The 18,892-nt window shown below is 57.6% G+C and overlaps 1 protein-coding gene across 6 annotated transcripts in view; it reads left to right on the top strand.

Moving 5' to 3' along the window:
• Window positions 1-18,892, top strand: part of HSPG2 (heparan sulfate proteoglycan 2) — a 196,729-nt gene that overhangs the window by 153,150 nt on the left and 24,687 nt on the right. For 5 of the 6 annotated variants that reach the window (XM_078873345.1, XM_078873343.1, XM_078873342.1 and 2 more), the window contains 6 exons: window positions 6,351-6,473; window positions 8,546-8,704; window positions 9,159-9,304; window positions 16,616-16,696; window positions 17,671-17,806; window positions 18,657-18,859. In XM_078873345.1, coding sequence (XP_078729471.1) covers window positions 6,351-6,473; window positions 8,546-8,704; window positions 9,159-9,304; window positions 16,616-16,696; window positions 17,671-17,806; window positions 18,657-18,859 — 848 coding nt within the window. The remainder of the gene's footprint in view (window positions 1-6,350; window positions 6,474-8,545; window positions 8,705-9,158; window positions 9,305-16,615; window positions 16,697-17,670; window positions 17,807-18,656; window positions 18,860-18,892) is intronic. The other variant, XM_078873344.1, reaches the window with a different exon arrangement.

Genomic DNA, 18,892 nt, shown 5'->3' with positions numbered 1-18,892 from the left:
TGGCAAAATCTAAATCTCCTCCCCCTGCGTATCGACATCGAAAATCCCCACCGCCACCATCCCGTCTGGAGTCGAGAGGCGTCCGTGGTGGAGGACACGTCCTGGACTCTTCTGTCGTCGGCCGACGAGGACCCCAGCTCCACCGGGTGGCGTGAGACATGGAGGGGGTGGGGGGGCGGTGGGAACCAGCGGCGTCTCACAGCGAGAAGGTTACTGACGACCCGACTCAGGGACGGCGCTGGGTTCTTTCTCCTTCCGCCCGATGACAATTTGGGGGGGGGGGGGCGCTCTCGTCAACCGCGTCCCGACAGGAACGGCAACGGCACCACGTGGAGGAAGAAGACGAAGGGGGTGGTGTGCAGGGGGGGGGGGGGCTACCTCCATGAGCGGAACGATCGGGCGACTCCTCCACCAAAACGCGAATGCGGTGGGGTGCAAACCATCAGGCGTTCATCACCGATGGATGACCGATACAACCACGCGTACCCTGGTGGAACAGCCTGCCATATATCACAACCTCACACACACCCTTATATCACAATCTCACACACACACACCCATATATCCAACCTCACACACACACCCATATATCCAACCTCACACACACACACACCCCTATATCCAACCTCACACACACACACCTCTATATCTCAACCTCACACACACCCATATATCCAACCTCACACACACACACACATATCCAACCTCACACACACACACACATATCCAACCTCACACACACACACACACATATCCAACCTCACACACACACACACATATCCAACCTCACACACACACACATATATCCAACCTCGCACACACACACACATATATCCAACCTCACACACACACACCCATATATCCAACCTCACACACACACACCCATATATCCAACCTCACACACACACACACATATATCCAACCTCACACACACACACACCCCTATATCCAACCTCACACACACACACCTCTATATCCCAACCTCACACACACCCATATATCCAACCTCACACACACACACCCATATATCACAACCTCATACACACACATATATCCAACCTCACACACACACCCATATATCCAACCTCACACACACACACACATATCCAACCTCACACACACACACCCATATATCCAACCTCACACACACACACATATCCAACCTCACACACACAAACACCCCTATATCCCAACCTCACACACACACCCCTATATCCCAACCTCACACACACACACATATCCCAACCTCACACACACACACACCCCTATATCCCAACCTCACACACACACACATATCCCAACCTCACACACACACACACCCCTATATCCCAACCTCACACACACACACATATCCCAACCTCACACACACACCCCTATATCCCAACCTCACACACACACACATATCCCAACCTCACACACACACACACCCCTATATCCCAACCTCACACACACACACACACACATATCCCAACCTCACACACACACACACCCATATATCCAACCTCACACACACACACATATCCAACCTCACACACACACACACCCCTATATCCCAACCTCACACACACACCCCTATATCCCAACCTCACACACACACACATATCCCAACCTCACACACACACACCCCTATATCCCAACCTCACACACACACATATCCCAACCTCACACACACACACACCCCTATATCCCAACCTCACACACACACACATATCCCAACCTCACACACACACACCCCTATATCCCAACCTCACACACACACACATATCCCAACCTCACACACACACACACCCCTATATCCCAACCTCACACACACACACATATCCCAACCTCACACACACACACACCCCTATATCCCAACCTCACACACACACACACACACCCCTATATCCCAACCTCACACACACACACATATCCCAACCTCACACACACACACACGCCTATATCCCAACTTCACAAAAAGACGACGACTCCCCGTATCGGCTTTAGCAGACATCTGGGGCAAGTGCTGTCTGCAAGCACCTATGAAGGCCGTGGCACGGCACGCAAAGAGGGCGCTGTAGCCAGCAACTGCGCCCGGTCGCCTTTGTCTTTCCCTAGTGGCATTGATTTCTAAGTTCGGTGCTTATTTGAGGCCGAGTCGACCTAGGAGAGGTCCAGGACCGGTGCGGACAATCATCACCGACATCCCAACAAAGACAAAGATCCCTCGTGTAGCCTTAACAGACTGTAGGGGCAAGTGCTGTTAGCGAGCACCTATGAAGGCCGGCAGGGCACGCGAGGGGGTGGGTGGCCAACACCACGCCTGGCCGCTTTTGTCTCCCCAGTGGCGATGTTTACTCATGGCACTAGGTACTCATTTTGAGGCTGAGTCGACCTAGGGGAGGCCCAGAACCGGTTCAGATGTCACCGGTGTTGGCCGTGAGCGGAAATCGAACCCGGGTCGCCGGGTTCGTAGCGCAGCGCGCTAACCGCTGCACCACCGCTCCCTACTGACACACAGACACTGACACACAGACTGACACACACACTGACACACTGACACACACACTGACACACACACAACTGACACAGACACACTGACACACACTGACGCACACACTGACACACACACTGACACACACACAACTGACACAGACACATTGATACACACACACTGACACACTGACACATACTGCCGCTCCCCACTGACACACACACACACTGACACACACACACTGACACACACACAATTGACACAGACACACTGACACACACACTGACGCACACACTGACACACACACAACTGACACAGACACATTGACACACACACACTGACACACTGACACATACTGCCGCTCCCCACTGACACACACACACACTGACACACACACAACTGACACAGACACACTGACACACACACACTGACACACACACTGACACACACACAACTGACACACGCGCTTCCAGTCGCCCGTCTCACCTGACGCCCCCCCCCCCTTCCTCAACTAACCCCGCCCACCCAGGCCCCACCCACCCACCACGACACGCCCCCTCGCATGCCCCGCCCCTCCCGCACACCTGCAGCCCGCCTCACCTGATTACCCACAATCCCCCTGGGTGTGACCTCAGGCCCCGAGTGGAGGGGCGCTGGGGCGGCCAGGTGCACACAGTCGTACCGGCTCCACCCCGCTCGCACCTGGCGTACACACAGCCACACACACAGCTACTGCCGTGTGTGCCTGTACACACAGCCACACACACAGCCACTGCCGTGTGTGCCTGTACACACAGCCACACACAGCCACTGCCGTGTGTGCCTGTACACACAGCCACTGCCGTGTGTGCCTGTACACACAGCCACACACACACAGCCACTGCCATGTGTACCTGTACACACAGCCACACACACAGCCACACAGCCACTGCCGTGTGTGTGCCTGTACACACAGCCACACACACAGCCACACACACAGCCACTGCCGTGTGTGTGCCTGTACACACAGCCACACACACAGCCACACACACAGCCACTGCCGTGTGTGTGCCTGTACACACAGCCACACACACAGCCACACACACAGCCACTGCCGTGTGTGTGCCTGTACACACAGTCACACACACAGCCACTGCCGTGTGTGCGCCTGTACACACAGCCACACACACAGCCACTGCCGTGTGTGCCTGTAAACACAGCCACACACACACAGCCACTGCCGTGTGTGCCTGTACACACAGCCACACACAGCCACTACCGTGTGTGTGTGTGCGGCTGTACACACAGCCACACACACAGCCACGCACAGCCACTGCCGAGTGTGCCTGTACACACAGCCACACACAGCCACACACAGCCACTGCCGTGTGTGCCTGTACACACAGCCACACACACAGCCACACACACAGCCACTGCCGTGTGTGTGCCTGTACACACAGCCACACACACAGCCACTGCCGTGTGTGCCTGTACACACAGCCACACACACAGCCACTGCCGTGTGTGCCTGTAAACACAGCCACACACACACAGCCACTGCCGTGTGTGCCTGTACACACAGCCACACACAGCCACTACCGTGTGTGTGTGTGTGCCTGTACACACAGCCACACACACAGCCACGCACAGCCACTGCCGAGTGTGCCTGTACACACAGCCACACACAGCCACTGCCGTGTGTGCCTGTACACACAGCCACACACACAGCCACTGCCGTGTGTGTGCCTGTACACACAGCCACACACAGCCACTGCCGTGTGTACAACCAGCACACACACCCTCGTGAAGTGTGAGTGGGGAGCGGTGGTGGAGCGGTTAGCGCTGCGCTATGAACCCGGCGACATTGGTTCGATTCCCGCTCGCGGCCAACACCCAGTGACGATTATCTGAACCGGTCCCGGGCCTCTCCTAGTTTGAACTTAGCCTCAAATGAGTACCTGGTGTGGTGTGTAAACATTGCTACTAGGGAGACAAAGGCGGTCGGGCGTAGTGCTGGCCATCCACCCCCTCGTGTACCGTTCCGGCCTTCATAGGTGCTCGCTAACAGCACTTGTCCCGACAGTCTGTTAAGGCTACACGGGTGATATTTGTCTTTTTTTGGAGTGATAGTGGAGTGCGTACCTGTCAACCCCTTATCAGTTCCCTAATTACAGACCAATTCAGACCTTAGTGGTCACCACGTGCCCTTTATAAATCCCAACGTTCATCCTACAAAGACCCACCACGAGGGATACACACAAACAAATGATGGGGAGTGGTTTGCGCGCGGCGCTACGAACCCGGCGAGCCGAGTTCACGGCCAGCGACCAGTGACGATTATCTGAACCGGTCCATGGGCCTCCCCTCAGCCTCAAATGAGTACCTGGTGCGGTGTGTAAACATCGACACTGGGGAGACAAAGGCGGCCGGGCGTGGTGTATGCGGGGTGGGGGGGCTCTTTGTATAACATGAAACTCTGTAAGCAATGTGTACACACAGTACAACTGTGCATTCCGCCGGAGTATATTGCTAGGCTCTAAGATTCACCTATTCACTTGGAGCGAGGCATTGCCATTGGAACGCAGGGGGTTCATGCCGTGTCAACCCACACGGTTTACCCCGTATTCTTGTACAGGGAAATTGAGTTTTCAGGTCCATACGGCGTACAGCCGTTTCATTACGGGCATTTTTTTGTCTGTTTGTGTTTCTCCCTTGTGATGGGACTTTGTAGGATGAACGTTGAGATTTATAAGAGCACGGGGTGACCACTAAGGTCTGAATTGGTCCGTAATAAGTTAGGGCACTGATAAGGGGTTGACAGATGAGGGGGTTACAGCTACTCCCGCACCAGACCAAATAATCCCATTAATCTCAGTGGCAATTCCAGCATCCCCATTCAATCGGATGTGGATTGTGCGAGATTATCCAGTGTCCCTATTAGAATCCCATTCCAGTGCATGGAGATTGTAACTTGTGAATCATGCACAGATGGGCCACGGTTCATACAAGGCGTTGCTCACTGGGTACCCGTGACGTATTGCATAGGACAGGGGTCGGCATCCAAGATAACAAGGGGACATTTTTTGGGATTTCGGAAGAAAAAAACCTATTTAAAGAGCCCAAATGCACTGCGAATACGTGGATCCTTAACGAGTAACGTTACGGAGCAGTGCCTTAGAGAGCCGCATGCGACTCCAGAGCCGAGGGTTGCCTGACTCCTGACGGTTCGGGTGTCTCCCGCGCGTTTCGTGTCTCTTTCTGGTCTCCATCACGTCCCGTGTCTCCATCACGTCCCAGAGTCTCCCGTGTTGAACGCACAGTAGGGGGCACAGGTGGTGCATCGGCCAGTCGTCTCAGTCAGTCGACCCGTGGCACCTGCTGGGTCTGCCCCGTGACCTCCTGCCGGCGGGCGTTCGACACTTCACGTGGCCTCAATGTGCACATGGCCTTGTGTAGCGGCACGTGTAGCTACCTGTGCCACGAGTGTGTGTGTGTCAGTGTGCACTGGCTGCCGTGGGTGTCGCCGCGGGGCGAGGCGGCGCGGAGGCTTCGGCGTGGACGTTCTGCCAAGCGAAGCGTGGCCGTGGTTCGCGAGCTCCCATTGCGCGTGGCCACTCGCCTCCATCCAACGTGTTTCACTCTGCGCCATTGTGCCCCCCCCGTTGTCCCCCCCCCGCTGTCCGCCCCCCCCCCCCCCGCTGTCCGCCCCCCCCCCCCCCACTGTCCGCCCCCCCCCGCTGTCCGCCCCCCCCGGTGTCCGCCCCCTCCAACTCGTAACCCGCACCCTACCTCGATGGGTAACGGGGACCCTTACACCTACCCATAACCCTTACTCATACCCCCGTGCCCCCCCACGCTCTGTGCCCCCCACCCGACTCCCTCGCCCCCCCCCCGGCAGTGAGCGCCGTGTCGCCCCCCTTCGTGGTGGTGGAGCCGGCGTCCCTGACGGTCGGGGTCGGGGAGAAGGCCGAGTTCAGGTGCTCGGCCTCGGGGGACCCGCAGCCCGTCGTGGAGTGGACGGGTGAGACGCACGCGCACACAGCACGTACACACAGCACGTACACACAGCACGTACACACACCACGTACACACACAGCACGTACACAGCACGTACACACACAGCACATACACACACAGCACGTACACACAGCACGTACACACACACAGCACGTACACACACACCACGTACACACAGCACGTACACAGCACGTACACACAGCACGTACACACAGCACGTGCACACACACACCACGTACACACAGCACGTACACACAGCACGTACACACACAGCACGTACACACAGCACGTACACACAGCACGTACACACACACAGCACGTACACACAGCACGTACACACACACAGCACGTACACACAGCACGTACACACAGCACGTACACACAAAGCACGTACACACAGCACGTACACACACAGCACGTACACACACAGCACGTACACACAGCACGTACATACACACACCACGTACACACACACAGCACGTACACACAGCACGTACACACAGCACGTACACACACACAGCACGTACACACACCACGTACACACAGCACGTACACACACAGCACGTACACACAGCACGTACACACACAGCACGTACACACAGCACGTACACACAGCACGTACACACACACCACGTACACACAGCACGTACACACAACACGTACACACACACAGCACGTACACACACAGCACGTACACACACACCACGTACACACAGCACGTACACACACAGCACGTACACACAGCACGTACACACACAGCACGTACACACAGCACGTACACACAGCACGTACACACACAGCACGTACACACAGCACGTACACACACAGCACGTACACACAGCACGTACACACAGCACGTACACACACAGCACGTGCACACAGCACGTACACACAGCACGTACATACACAGCACGTACACACACAGCACGTACACACAGCACGTACACACAGCACGTACACACACAGCACGTGCACACACACAGCACGTACACACAGCACGTACACACACAGCACATACACACAGCACGTACACACACAGCACGTACACACACACACCACGTACACACAGCACGTACACACATCACGTACACACACAGCACGTACACACAGCACGTACACACAGCACGTACACACAGCACGTACACACAGCACGTACACACACAGCACGTACACACACAGCACGTACACACACACACCACGTACACACACACAGCACGTACACACAGCACGTACACACAGCACGTACACACATCACGTACACACACAGCACGTACACACAGCACGTACACACAGCACGTACACACACACACCACGTACACACAGCACGCACGCACACACAGCACGTACACACAGCACGTACACACACAAACCACGTACACACACAGCAAGTACACACACACAGCACGTACACACACAGCACGTACACACAGCACGTACACACAACACGTACACACACACAGCACCTACACACACAGCACGTACACACACCCACCATGTACACACACACACACCATGTACACACACACACCACGTACACACACACACCACGTACACACAGCACGTACACACAACACGTACACACACACAGCACATACACACAGCACGTATACACAGCACGTACACACAGCACGTACACACACACACCACGTACACAAACACCACGTACACACACACACACCACGTACACACACACTACGTTAACAGTGAAAATGTTGATGGTTGTGGTGATGATGTTATTGATGATGATGGTCTTGGTAATGATGTTGACGGTGATGTTGATGATATTGACGGTGGTCTTGGGAATGATGATGTTGACGATGATGATGTTGACGATGACGATGTTGACGGTGATGTTGGTGATATTGACGGTGGTCTTGTCGATGATGATGATGTTGACGATGACGATGTTGACGATGATGTTGATGATATTGGCGGTGGTCTTGGCGATGATGATGATGATGTTGATGATGATGATGATCTTGACGATGATGTTGATGATATTGACGGTGGTCTTGTCGATGATGACGTTAACGATGTTGATGATGACGATGTTGACGATGATGTTGTTGTTGACAGGAGGCCCGGGCGGCTCCATGGCGCTGGCCCCCGGGGTGCGTGCGCTCGGCCCCGTGCTCACGATCCCCGCGGCCCAGCGCGCCCACGAGGCCGAGTACGCGTGCCGCGCGCACAGCGCCGGCGGGCAAGCCGAGGGCCGCGCGGTGCTCTACGTCCGAGGTAGGGGGGCGGAGTGGGGGGCACGCTGGTGGTGGTGGGTGGCGAGGTGGTGGAACCCGCCGTGCTTTTTTGGCTATCCCCAGGGGGGTTCAGCAACCAAAACAACAACAAAAGACTATATGGGGGATCGTTGTCTGTGTTAGGTGACAAGAGCGGTAGCGCTGCACTACGAACCCGACGACCCAAATTAAATTCACGCACACGGCCACCAACAGCAGTGACGATCATCTGAACCAGTCCCGGGCCTCCCCTATAGGTCAAATCATCCTCAAATGAGCACCTGGTGCGATGTATAAACATCGCCGTTGTGGAGACAAAGGCGGCCGGGCAAGGCGCTAGTGGCCACCCGCCCGTTTGTGCGCCATGCCGGCCTTCATAGGAGCCGCTCGCTCACGGCACTTGCCCCGACAGTCCTCCAAAGGCTACGTGGGGGATCTTTGTCTTTGTGTGGTAGGCACGGGTAGCCCCCCCGTGGTGGAGGTTCACCCCTCGCACCTGGAGGCCGTCGAGGGAGAGAATGTGAAGCTCTTCTGCCGCGCCACCGGGGACCCCAAGCCCACGCTGACCTGGCGCCGGCAGGACGCGGCCCTCCCCGCCGAGGTGAGGCCTCGACCCCGACCCTTCATCCCGACCCTTCACCCCGACCTTTAACCCCAAGCCTTTACCCCGACCCTTCACACCAAGCCTTCACTCCAACCGCGACCCTTGACCCCGACCCTTCACCCGAACCTTCACCTCAACCCTTGACCACAAGCCTTCACCCCAACACAGACCCTTCACCCTGACCCTGAACCTTCACCCCGACCCTTCACCCCGGCTCCGACCCTTCACGCTGGACGGAATCCCAACCTTGATCCCAGCCACGTGCTCCAGGGCATTGCGTGAGACCAGATTCCAGCACTAACCTCATCCTGACCCCTGACCCCGAATACCAACCTGGATTTCCTAATAATAGAGTTTTATTCGGTTAGATCGCGTAATTATATAAATGTGTCATTAAACCCGCCACCACTCGACACCGCCAACTAGTAAGGTGTGTCACGTAAATGGAACGTAGCCAATTCGTCACTAGTACAGCACTAGTGTATAGTGTAGTGTATAGTGTAGTGTATAGTGTAGTGTATAGTGTAGTGTATAGTAGTGTAATGTATAGTAGTGTAGTGTATAGTAGTGTATAGTGTAGTGTATAGTGTAGTGTATAGTGTAGTGTACTAGTACAGCACACCGGTGTGTTGGAGAGCCAAGCCACGACATTTACAATCTGAGTACGACGTTTCACAAGTAATTACAACTAGCTTCATCAGGCGACAGCCAGCTTTGTGGAGACGTCCTCCTGTTTCGTTCCTTATCAAATGTTTTGTTCCTTAAACATTTAAGAAACGACACAGTTGGACTTCTGTTTACGTGACAAACCTTGCTAATTGGTTATGTCGGGTGGTGGCGGGTTTAACGACACATTTATATATTTACGAGATCTAACCCAAAACAACTGTATAATGGGTGCTATTGGTCATGAAAGCCTACTTCGTGTTAAACTGACTAATCTGGATTATAGACGTGACCTCAAACCCTGACCCCCAGTTCTAACCTGAAGCTTCTCCAAACCCTGATCAGCATGCAAATGTAGTGGTGGTGTTGACGCGCGCCGACTGTGACAGTGATGGATCACGGGGCGGCACGGGGTGCGGGGTTGGGCACGCGTTGTGGGCGTGGTATGGACGCGCGCGCCGGGAGTGACGGATGACGGGGCGGCGCGGCGTGGGTGGTGAGGCACGCTGAGATGTGGGAAAACAGGATCGTAGCCAGCGCCCAGTGATTGGTCAAATAGGATGGGTGCTCTCAGCGACGTCCGCAGGTGGGGTATAAAGGGGGACGCGCGAGAGCACTCGGGGTTGTTAACCAGTTGAAGATCGAAGACGGAGTTGAAGACATAGTGCCCGAGACCCCTAGTCCCGCTGTCCTTGTAGGGACCGGGGCCCTGTGTGGCTCGGAGGCGAGACTGTGGGACCCGTGGTTCGACGCCCACGTGGGTCGGGACTGGGGGACCCACAGTCGAGACGGACACCCCGGCAGGGTGTGTCCAGAGTAGCCCAGTGGGCGTTAGTCGCCAGAGTAGCTAAGTGGGTGTTGATCACCCGAGTAGCTCAGTGGGTGTTTGTCACCCGAGTAGCTCAGTGGGCGTTAGTCGCCAGAGTAGCTCAGTGGGTGTTAGTCACCCGAGTAGCTAAGTGGGTGTTAGTCACCCGAGTAACCAAGTGGGTGTTAGTCACCCGAGTAGCTAAGTGGGTGTTAGTCACCCGGGAAACCCAGTGGGTGTTAGTCACCCGAGTAACCAAGTGGGTGTTAGTCCCCCGAGATACTACAGTGGGTGTTAGTCGCCTGTGAACCGAAGTTGGTGAAATAAAGAGTGTGCTACCCGTGAAGTCGTCTCCCGCCGAGTTACTACATTACAACTGGCGTCAGAAGTAAACCTGTCTTCAAGAAGAATGGATACTAGGAAGACTACCCGTACCCACGAGCGAGATCGGGAAGACGACGGCGTACCGGAGACACCAACCTCGGGAGGAGAGGACGAGGAGTTGCCGCCGATGCAGCACTTCGCGGCGATGGCCGACGCTCAGCTCGCCTCCGACACCAGCCTACAGGACGCGCACTCCCGCCTGGCGGAGTTGCTGCTCGCCGCCGCTGCAGTTTTGGCGGAGATCTCCGTTCCAGCGGGCGGAGGGACGGCTGCGGGGTTGGAGGAGGCGGCGCGGCTGGAGGGTTCCCGCCAGAAGGCGCTTCGCGCCAAAAGTTTTGAGGTTGGCGCCGTTTTTGAGGGACCGCCATTGTTTGGCGGGAAGCGGGGACACCACGTGGCCGGAGATCTCCACTCAGCGCGGCCCGCGTCATCGGCGCGCGCCGGAGCTCTCCAGGGTGCGACTGCTGACAGAGCCGACATTTTGTACAACCACAGTGGCGCGGGGGAAAATCGCTCCGACGACGACGACGACCGAGTCCTCCAGCAACGATTGCCCGCGCTGTCGGCGTTCAAGGCAGACGGAGGCGACTGGGGAGCCTTCCACCGAAGGTTCCTCGCACATCAAGAAATGTCGGAGTGGTCCGACACCACTGCCCTGCGCGCTCTGCCAGCGATGCTCGACGACGACGCGCTTGCAGCCTTCACATCGGCCCCAAGGTCGTCTCGCTCAACGCTCCAGGCCGCGCTACACCTGATGGCTAGGGTGTTCGGCCCGCCCTCGACCTGCCGCCACCAATTCTACGATCGGCGGAAGGTGGCTGGGGAAACAACGCTCGCCTATCGCACGGCGCTGCTTGCCTTGGCGGACGCAGCTTTTCCCCGCATGGACAAGGAGGGGAAGGACGCCATGGTGACGGAGCAGCTGCTGGCGTTGGCCCACGAGTTGGGAGTCCCCATCAATGTGGCAGACGAAATGGATATCTGCTCCCTGGCGATCGCCACGAGTATTCACGCGTACGAGGTCCTCAAGCGCAAGCCGACGGTCGTCTGCAAATTGGCGGAGAACGCGGCACTGGCCGCCACGATCGCCGAGCCTCAGCCAGCTGCGGATCGGGAGCAGGCCTTCGCTGTATCGCGTCCGGGGGAGTGGAGAACGGGAGGTCGTTCACCCACACGTTCATCCTGCAAGCTGGAGCAACCGAAACCTACGACATCCCTCATCGTCTGCTACAACTGCGGCCTTCGGGGTCACGTCGCAGCCGGGTGCCGGGCCCCGCGTCAGCGCGCCATGGGACCACGTCGGGACGACGACCAGGCCCACAAGTCATCCCAACTAAACCCGGTGTCTCGGGCCTGACGGCTGCTGACCGTCGGGAACCGGAATCCCGCGGCACGCGCGGGTCCCCGATGCCTGGCCCGTGCCTTCCTGAACTGCCGGCACCGCCGGACGGTCAACCGCGTTTGGTGCCGTACGACGGACCGGCAAGGCGGACTCGGGCTAGGGCACAACACTTTTCATGAAGACATTTTTCAACACCGAGCTCGCCCGGTGTTCCCCCTCTGCCGGGGTAATGTCCCGTTCTAGGGACGCTCGGAAAGAATGGGACGCTGCACGAGTCGGAAGAGAAGAAAAAAAAAATAAAATGGGAAAAAAAAAGTTTTTTATTTTTCTTTTCTGCATACACATTTGGTATTGTCACTCGCCGGATTGTATATATTGTTTTGTTGTTGTGTAGTGGCATTGGTTGATGGTTGCGGATGGCAGTGTTCGCGTTGTGTTGTGTTGTTACGTTGGTTGTTGTTCTTGTTGTTGTGTTACGGGGCACACTGGGGGGAGGGGGTGTTGTATATTTTTATAGCAGCCGGGTCGGCTGCGAGCTATGTGGTAGGGGGTGATGTAGTGGTGGTGTTGACGCGCGCCGACTGTGACAGTGATGGATCACGGGGCGGCACGGGGTGCGGGGTTGGGCACGCGTTGTGGGCGTGGTATGGACGCGCGCGCCGGGAGTGACGGATGACGGGGTGGCGCCGCGTGGGTGGTGAGGCACGCTGAGATGTGGGAAAACAGGATCGTAGCCAGCGCCCAGTGATTGGTCAAATGGATGGGTGCTCTCAGCGACGTCCGCAGGTGGGGTATAAAGGGGGACGCGCGAGAGCACTCGGGGTTGTTAACCAGTTGAAGATCGAAGACGGAGTTGAAGACATAGTGCCCCGAGACCCCTAGTCCCGCTGTCCTTGTAGGGACCGGGGCCCTGTGTGGCTCGGAGGCGAGACTGTGGGACCCGTGGTTCGACGCCCACGTGGGTCGGGACTGGGGGACCCACAGTCGAGACGGACACCCCGGCAGGGTGTGTCCAGAGTAGCTCAGTGGGCGTTAGTCGCCAGAGTAGCTCAGTGGGCGTTAGTCGCCAGAGTAGCTCAGTGGGTGTTTGTCACCCGAGTAGCTCAGTGGGTGTTTGTCACCCGAGTAGCTCAGTGGGCGTTAGTCGCCAGAGTAGCTCAGTGGGTGTTAGTCACCCGAGTAGCTAAGTGGGTGTTAGTCACCCGAGTAACCAAGTGGGTGTTAGTCACCCGAGTAGCTAAGTGGGTGTTAGTCACCCGGGAAACCCAGTGGGTGTTAGTCACCCGAGTAACCAAGTGGGTGTTAGTCCCCCGAGATACTACAGTGGGTGTTAGTCGCCTGTGAACCGAAGTTGGTGAAATAAAGAGTGTGCTACCCGTGAAGTCGTCTCCCGCCCAGATTACTACATTACACAAACGCAAACCCTGACCATAAATGTAAAACTTAGCCCAAACACTCATTCTAATTGTGACCCAAACCCTAGTCCTGACTATAACCCTCCCTTAACACTGACCCTACTTTTCGATTTAAAGCTTTCGTGACTGCAGGGATTCATCTTCTTGGTTCTTTCGGTAAAGTCACGTAGAAGGGAAGTAATAAAATAATAAAAATAAAACATAATAAAACAATTCTCACGACGTTTCGGCTACAACACAAGCAGCCGTCTTCAGGTGAAGAATGAGACACTGCCAAGCTAGGAGCTTATATATAAGCTGAGTTGGAGGTGGAAGAAGAAGAGAGCCTTAACAAAAGAATGTGCATATCAAGAGGAATTTAGCATATTCATGGGAAATGCGTAGGAGGTGGGCGGGGGGGGTTTCAAAGTCATATTATGCCCATGCATTATGCAGGATCAGCAGCACCAAAGGGAGGGGGGGGGGTAGCATTAACAAAGGGAGGGCATGTTAATAGTATGTAGAAGCAATGAAACATGTGAATGGGAAAACGGTGGCAGGAGATCCGCAGCGGAGCAAATAATGCATTCCCTGTGGAGAACACAAGATACACAGTTAATGCCAGTGAGTGGACTGCGGTCTGAAAGTCACCATAAACGTGAACAACAATCAGTTAAGATCCGAAGTGGTTTATTACGTCCTTCCAATGATTGCTGAGCCAGAATACATCTTCTCGGTTGAAATTGTCTCTGTGTTTGTATATGTGGATCGCCTCATGAACGAATCTCTCATGGTAGCCAGATGGCTTGCAGAGAACCTCTGTCTTGGAGAAGTCAATGTCATGTGAACCCACTGAATTGTAACAGTGATCTGCCACGGCTGAGGTGTTTGTCCTACCGTGTTTCAGGTCAGCTTTATGTTCACGGATGCGGTCCGAGACATGTTGTTTGGTTTCTCCAATGTAACTGCTACCACAGAGGCAACTTAGTTTGTAGACGCCAGGGTACTGTATGTCTGGAACCACGTCTTTTACAGACGGAACCAGATCACGGATTTTATGTTTTATTTTTATTATTTTATTACTTCCCTTCTACGTGACTGTTCCGAAAGAACCAAGAAGACTGACCCTACTCTTACCCTGATCGTAACACTGACCCTACCTTAACACTGACCCTAACCCCGATCCTAACCTCAAATCTATCCCTAACCTCTGTGTCTCGTAGTGAAGTCTCATAACTGAAGACACATGCACCCACGGACACACACCAACACATTGACACACGCGCACACACGGACACACACGCACACACCCGTAGACGCGAACACACAGGCACAGGGCTTAATATCAGCCGGGTGTGTCCAGGCCAATAACCTGGATAATAACTCACCGCCCAGCACAGCACATCCACCACGCCCCTCGCAATGGCTGTGGCTACTTCTCGTCACGTGCCACCTACCGCGGTCCAGCAGCGACCGGGAGCACTCACGCAGCGAGACATTGACCCCCCGCACCGAGCGACACTGCACACTCACCTGTGACACGAGGACGTCCACAGGTGCGGCGGCGGTGAGGAGGAGCCCCCCATGCCCCTCCCCCTTTACGCCCCCCCCCCCCCTCCCACAATAGCCCCCTTGTCCCTATCCCTCTGTCCTGACCTTCACTATGTCCTGTTCCCCACTGTCTCACCTGACCTGACCTTCACGTTCTCACCTGTCCTGACCATCACTGTCTCAGCTGTCCTGTCCATCATTATCTCAGTTGACCTGTGTGTGTGTGAATCTGCCCATGCTCTCTGACCCTTGAAACTCGCTCCGCCGTGAGGCTCGCTCCGCCGTGAGGCTCGCTCCGCTGTGAGGCTCGCTCTGTTGTGAGGCTTGCTCCGCCGTGAGCCTCGTTCCGCCGTGAGGCTCGCTCCGACGTGAGACTCGCTCCGCCGTGAGACTCGCTCCGCCATGAGACTCGCTCCCCCGTGAGGCTCACTCCGCCGTGAGTCTCGCACCGCTGTGAGGCTCGCTCCGACGTGAGGCTCGCTCCGCTGTGAGGCTCGCTCCGCCGTGAGACTCGCTCCGCCGTGAGGCTCGCTCCGCTGTGAGGCTCGCTCCGCCGTGAGGCTCGCTCCTCCGTGAGGCTCACTCCGCCATGAGGCTCGCTCCGTTGTGAGACTCGCTCCGCCGTGAGGCTCGCTCCGCCATGAGGCTCGCTCCATGCTGAGGCTCGCTCCGCCGTGAGGCTCACTTTGTTGTGAGACTCGCTCCGCCGTGAGGCTCGCTCCGCCGTGAGGCTCGCTCCGCGGTGAGGCTCGCTCCGCCGTGAGGCTCGCTCCGCCGTGAGGCTCGCTCCTCCGTGAGGCTCGCTCCGCCGTGAGGCTCGCTCCGCGGTGAGGCTCGCTCCACCGTGAGGCTCGCTCCGCCGTGAGGCTCCCTCTGCCGTGAGGCTCCCTCCACCCGTGTGAGTCGCTCCACAGGATGAGGGCGCCTCCACTTTCTGGCCCCGTCCTCCGGGTTGAGCAACGCCTCCTGCACTCCGCTCCACTCTACCAGTTCGACACTAACTCTCTCTCCTTCCACACCATTGTCCATCACTGTCAACTCTGCCTGTGCTCTCTGCTCCTCCCACCTTTCCCCCTTCCTCCTGTGCACTCCTCTCCTCCTCCCCTCCACCACCCTCTCCCCACCGCCCTCACCCCCGTACCCCGCTGCCCCCCGTGCCCCAGGTGCTGCCCTTTAGGGGGTTCATCCCCGTGGGTAGGCGTGACAGTCTAGCTCACGTTCACCTCCTGCACCGTGAGAACCAGGTGCGGTGAGACCTCGTGGCGGATTGCTCGGGGCAAGTGGGCAAAGGGGCATTTGCAGGGGGTGGGGGGGTGTTTGGGGGGGTGTTTGGGGGGGTTTTTGGTGGGGGGTTGGGGGGTGGGGGCACAATTTCTCCGAAATCTCGATGACGGTGCCGGCACGTGCAGCGGCGACAAAAACCCAGTGGCTGCTAAAATGAACGGCATGCGGCGATGCACGGCTCCATCTCTCCCTCCCCTCCGCTGGGAATCGGCAACTCCGGGGCCGGCCAGCCGGCAAACTGTCTCCCTCTCTCTCTCACCGGGCCGCGATTCCGTCCTACGACCTCTCCGCCGGAAAATTTCCCGGCGCTCTCGTTAATGTGTCGCTCCCCATGTGCGCCGGTGCCCGAGGCCGTGCGTCACACCGCGCATGACGTCGGGGTGCGACGCCGCGGGAATAGCCGCAAGGGAGTCCGCAGATTAACCGCAGCCGGTGGCGATGGCTCTCCTGCCGTACGGCGCCGGGTAAAACCCGGAGAGCGGCCGCCGCCTCCGCGTTTTACCGCAACGATGGGCCCGGCACCCCTGCCCGGGGCCCCCAGCCGACCCCGCTGCCGCCGCCGCCGCTTTGCATGCGGGGGGTGGGGTTAGGGGGCAACGTCCGGCCGTGGCCGCATGCGCTGCATGAGCTGGCAAGCCGCCGTGACAAGACACCTTGGGCAGGTGCACGGCGACGTGCGTGCGGCAGGCATGCTACTGCATGCTGCCGCATGCTACCGCATGCTGCCGCATGCTGCCGCATGCTGCCACAGCACCGAGGTGCTGTGCTTGCGTGGCGTGGGTCCGTTCGTGCGACGTGGACCCCGCGAGACCCCTGCTCACCCCGCCTGTCGCCGCGTGCGTCCCCCTGTTGACCACAGCTGACCCCTGCGTCTCCCCCACCGCCACCTCCCCCACGCGACCCCGTGCCGACCTCCCCCCCCCCCGCCCCGTAGGCGCTGACGGAGGTGACGGGCGTGGGGACGCTGGTGCTGCCGGCGGTGCACGCGTCCCACGCCGGCGCGTACGTCTGCGTGGCGTCCAGCGCGGCCGGGGCGGCCGAGGCGAGGATAGAGCTGGCCGTGCGGCCCGGTGAGTGCCCCCCTCCACCCCCCAGCGCCCCCCGACGGCGCCATCGGCGCAAGTGCGGCGAGACGAACGATCCGAGCGGAGGGTGTCGTGGCGTTGCCCCTGCACATGATGGTCGGCTGTGCGATCCCATTTGAGTGATTCGCAGGCCATCTTTGAGCATTCGCGGAGGTTGGTTTTGGCCGACACCGGTTCCACTCTGCGCGAGTGCTCGTGGGTTTCTTTGTTAAGCTCTGGGCGGAGGGAACGGCAGGGCCCCTGGAGAAGCCGACATCGAACAGGGCGAGAGAGAACGGACAGAGACAGAGGGCCCGAATCAGGGATCGGACCCAGGTGCTTCTTGCTGCGGGGCACGAGTGTCGAGCACGGCACCGATGCTTCCACGCTGAGCGATCGACGATCATGATATTGGCTCTCGATGCGCCATCGCAGGAGCACAGGATCGGGGCACATGGCATTCGCGAATGTGAACTTTCGTCCTTACCCGTGTATCGGAAAAGTTACAACTTTAATGTGCAGTTGTATTGAGAGGGGCTGTGAGTGTGTGTTGTCTTGGTGGGCTCTGGGACTGGGTCGTGCCGTTGTTTTGCGGCTGCCTTCGTGATTTGCTTACCTGCCCTACACTTTGCACTCCTATCGTTGTTTTCTATTCTTTGTTCGTTCTGACCGAGTCCCTGCCGGACATCCGTGAACAAAAAAAGAGCTCCGGATCTCATCGGATCTTTCTCCACGATAAATAAAGATTCCGATTCCGGTGATGAAGCATCAACGACCTCTCACTAACCCCCCCCTTCCTCCCGTCCGCACCCCCCCTCCCAACCTCTTCACTTCCCCCCACCCCCCTTCTCACCAGGTGGGGTGGTGCCACTGCTGCCCCCCCCCGGCCCCCCGCCCACGACGTCGCCCGGGCGCCGCCCCCCCGTGGTGCGCATCGACCCCCCCTCCGCGACGGTGCCGCTGGGGGGCTCGGTGGCGCTGCGCTGCACCGCGCACGGACAGACGGAGGCACGCGTGTCGTGGGAGAGGGCGCATGGCCAGCTAGCCAGCAACCAGCGGGTGGGTGGGTGGGTGAGTGGGTGGGTGAATGAG

Source organism: Lampetra fluviatilis, chromosome 36, assembly GCF_964198595.1.
Source record: "Lampetra fluviatilis chromosome 36, kcLamFluv1.1, whole genome shotgun sequence".
Lineage (NCBI taxonomy): Eukaryota > Metazoa > Chordata > Hyperoartia > Petromyzontiformes > Petromyzontidae > Lampetra > Lampetra fluviatilis.
This window is presented reverse-complemented; position numbering and strand designations above follow the sequence as displayed.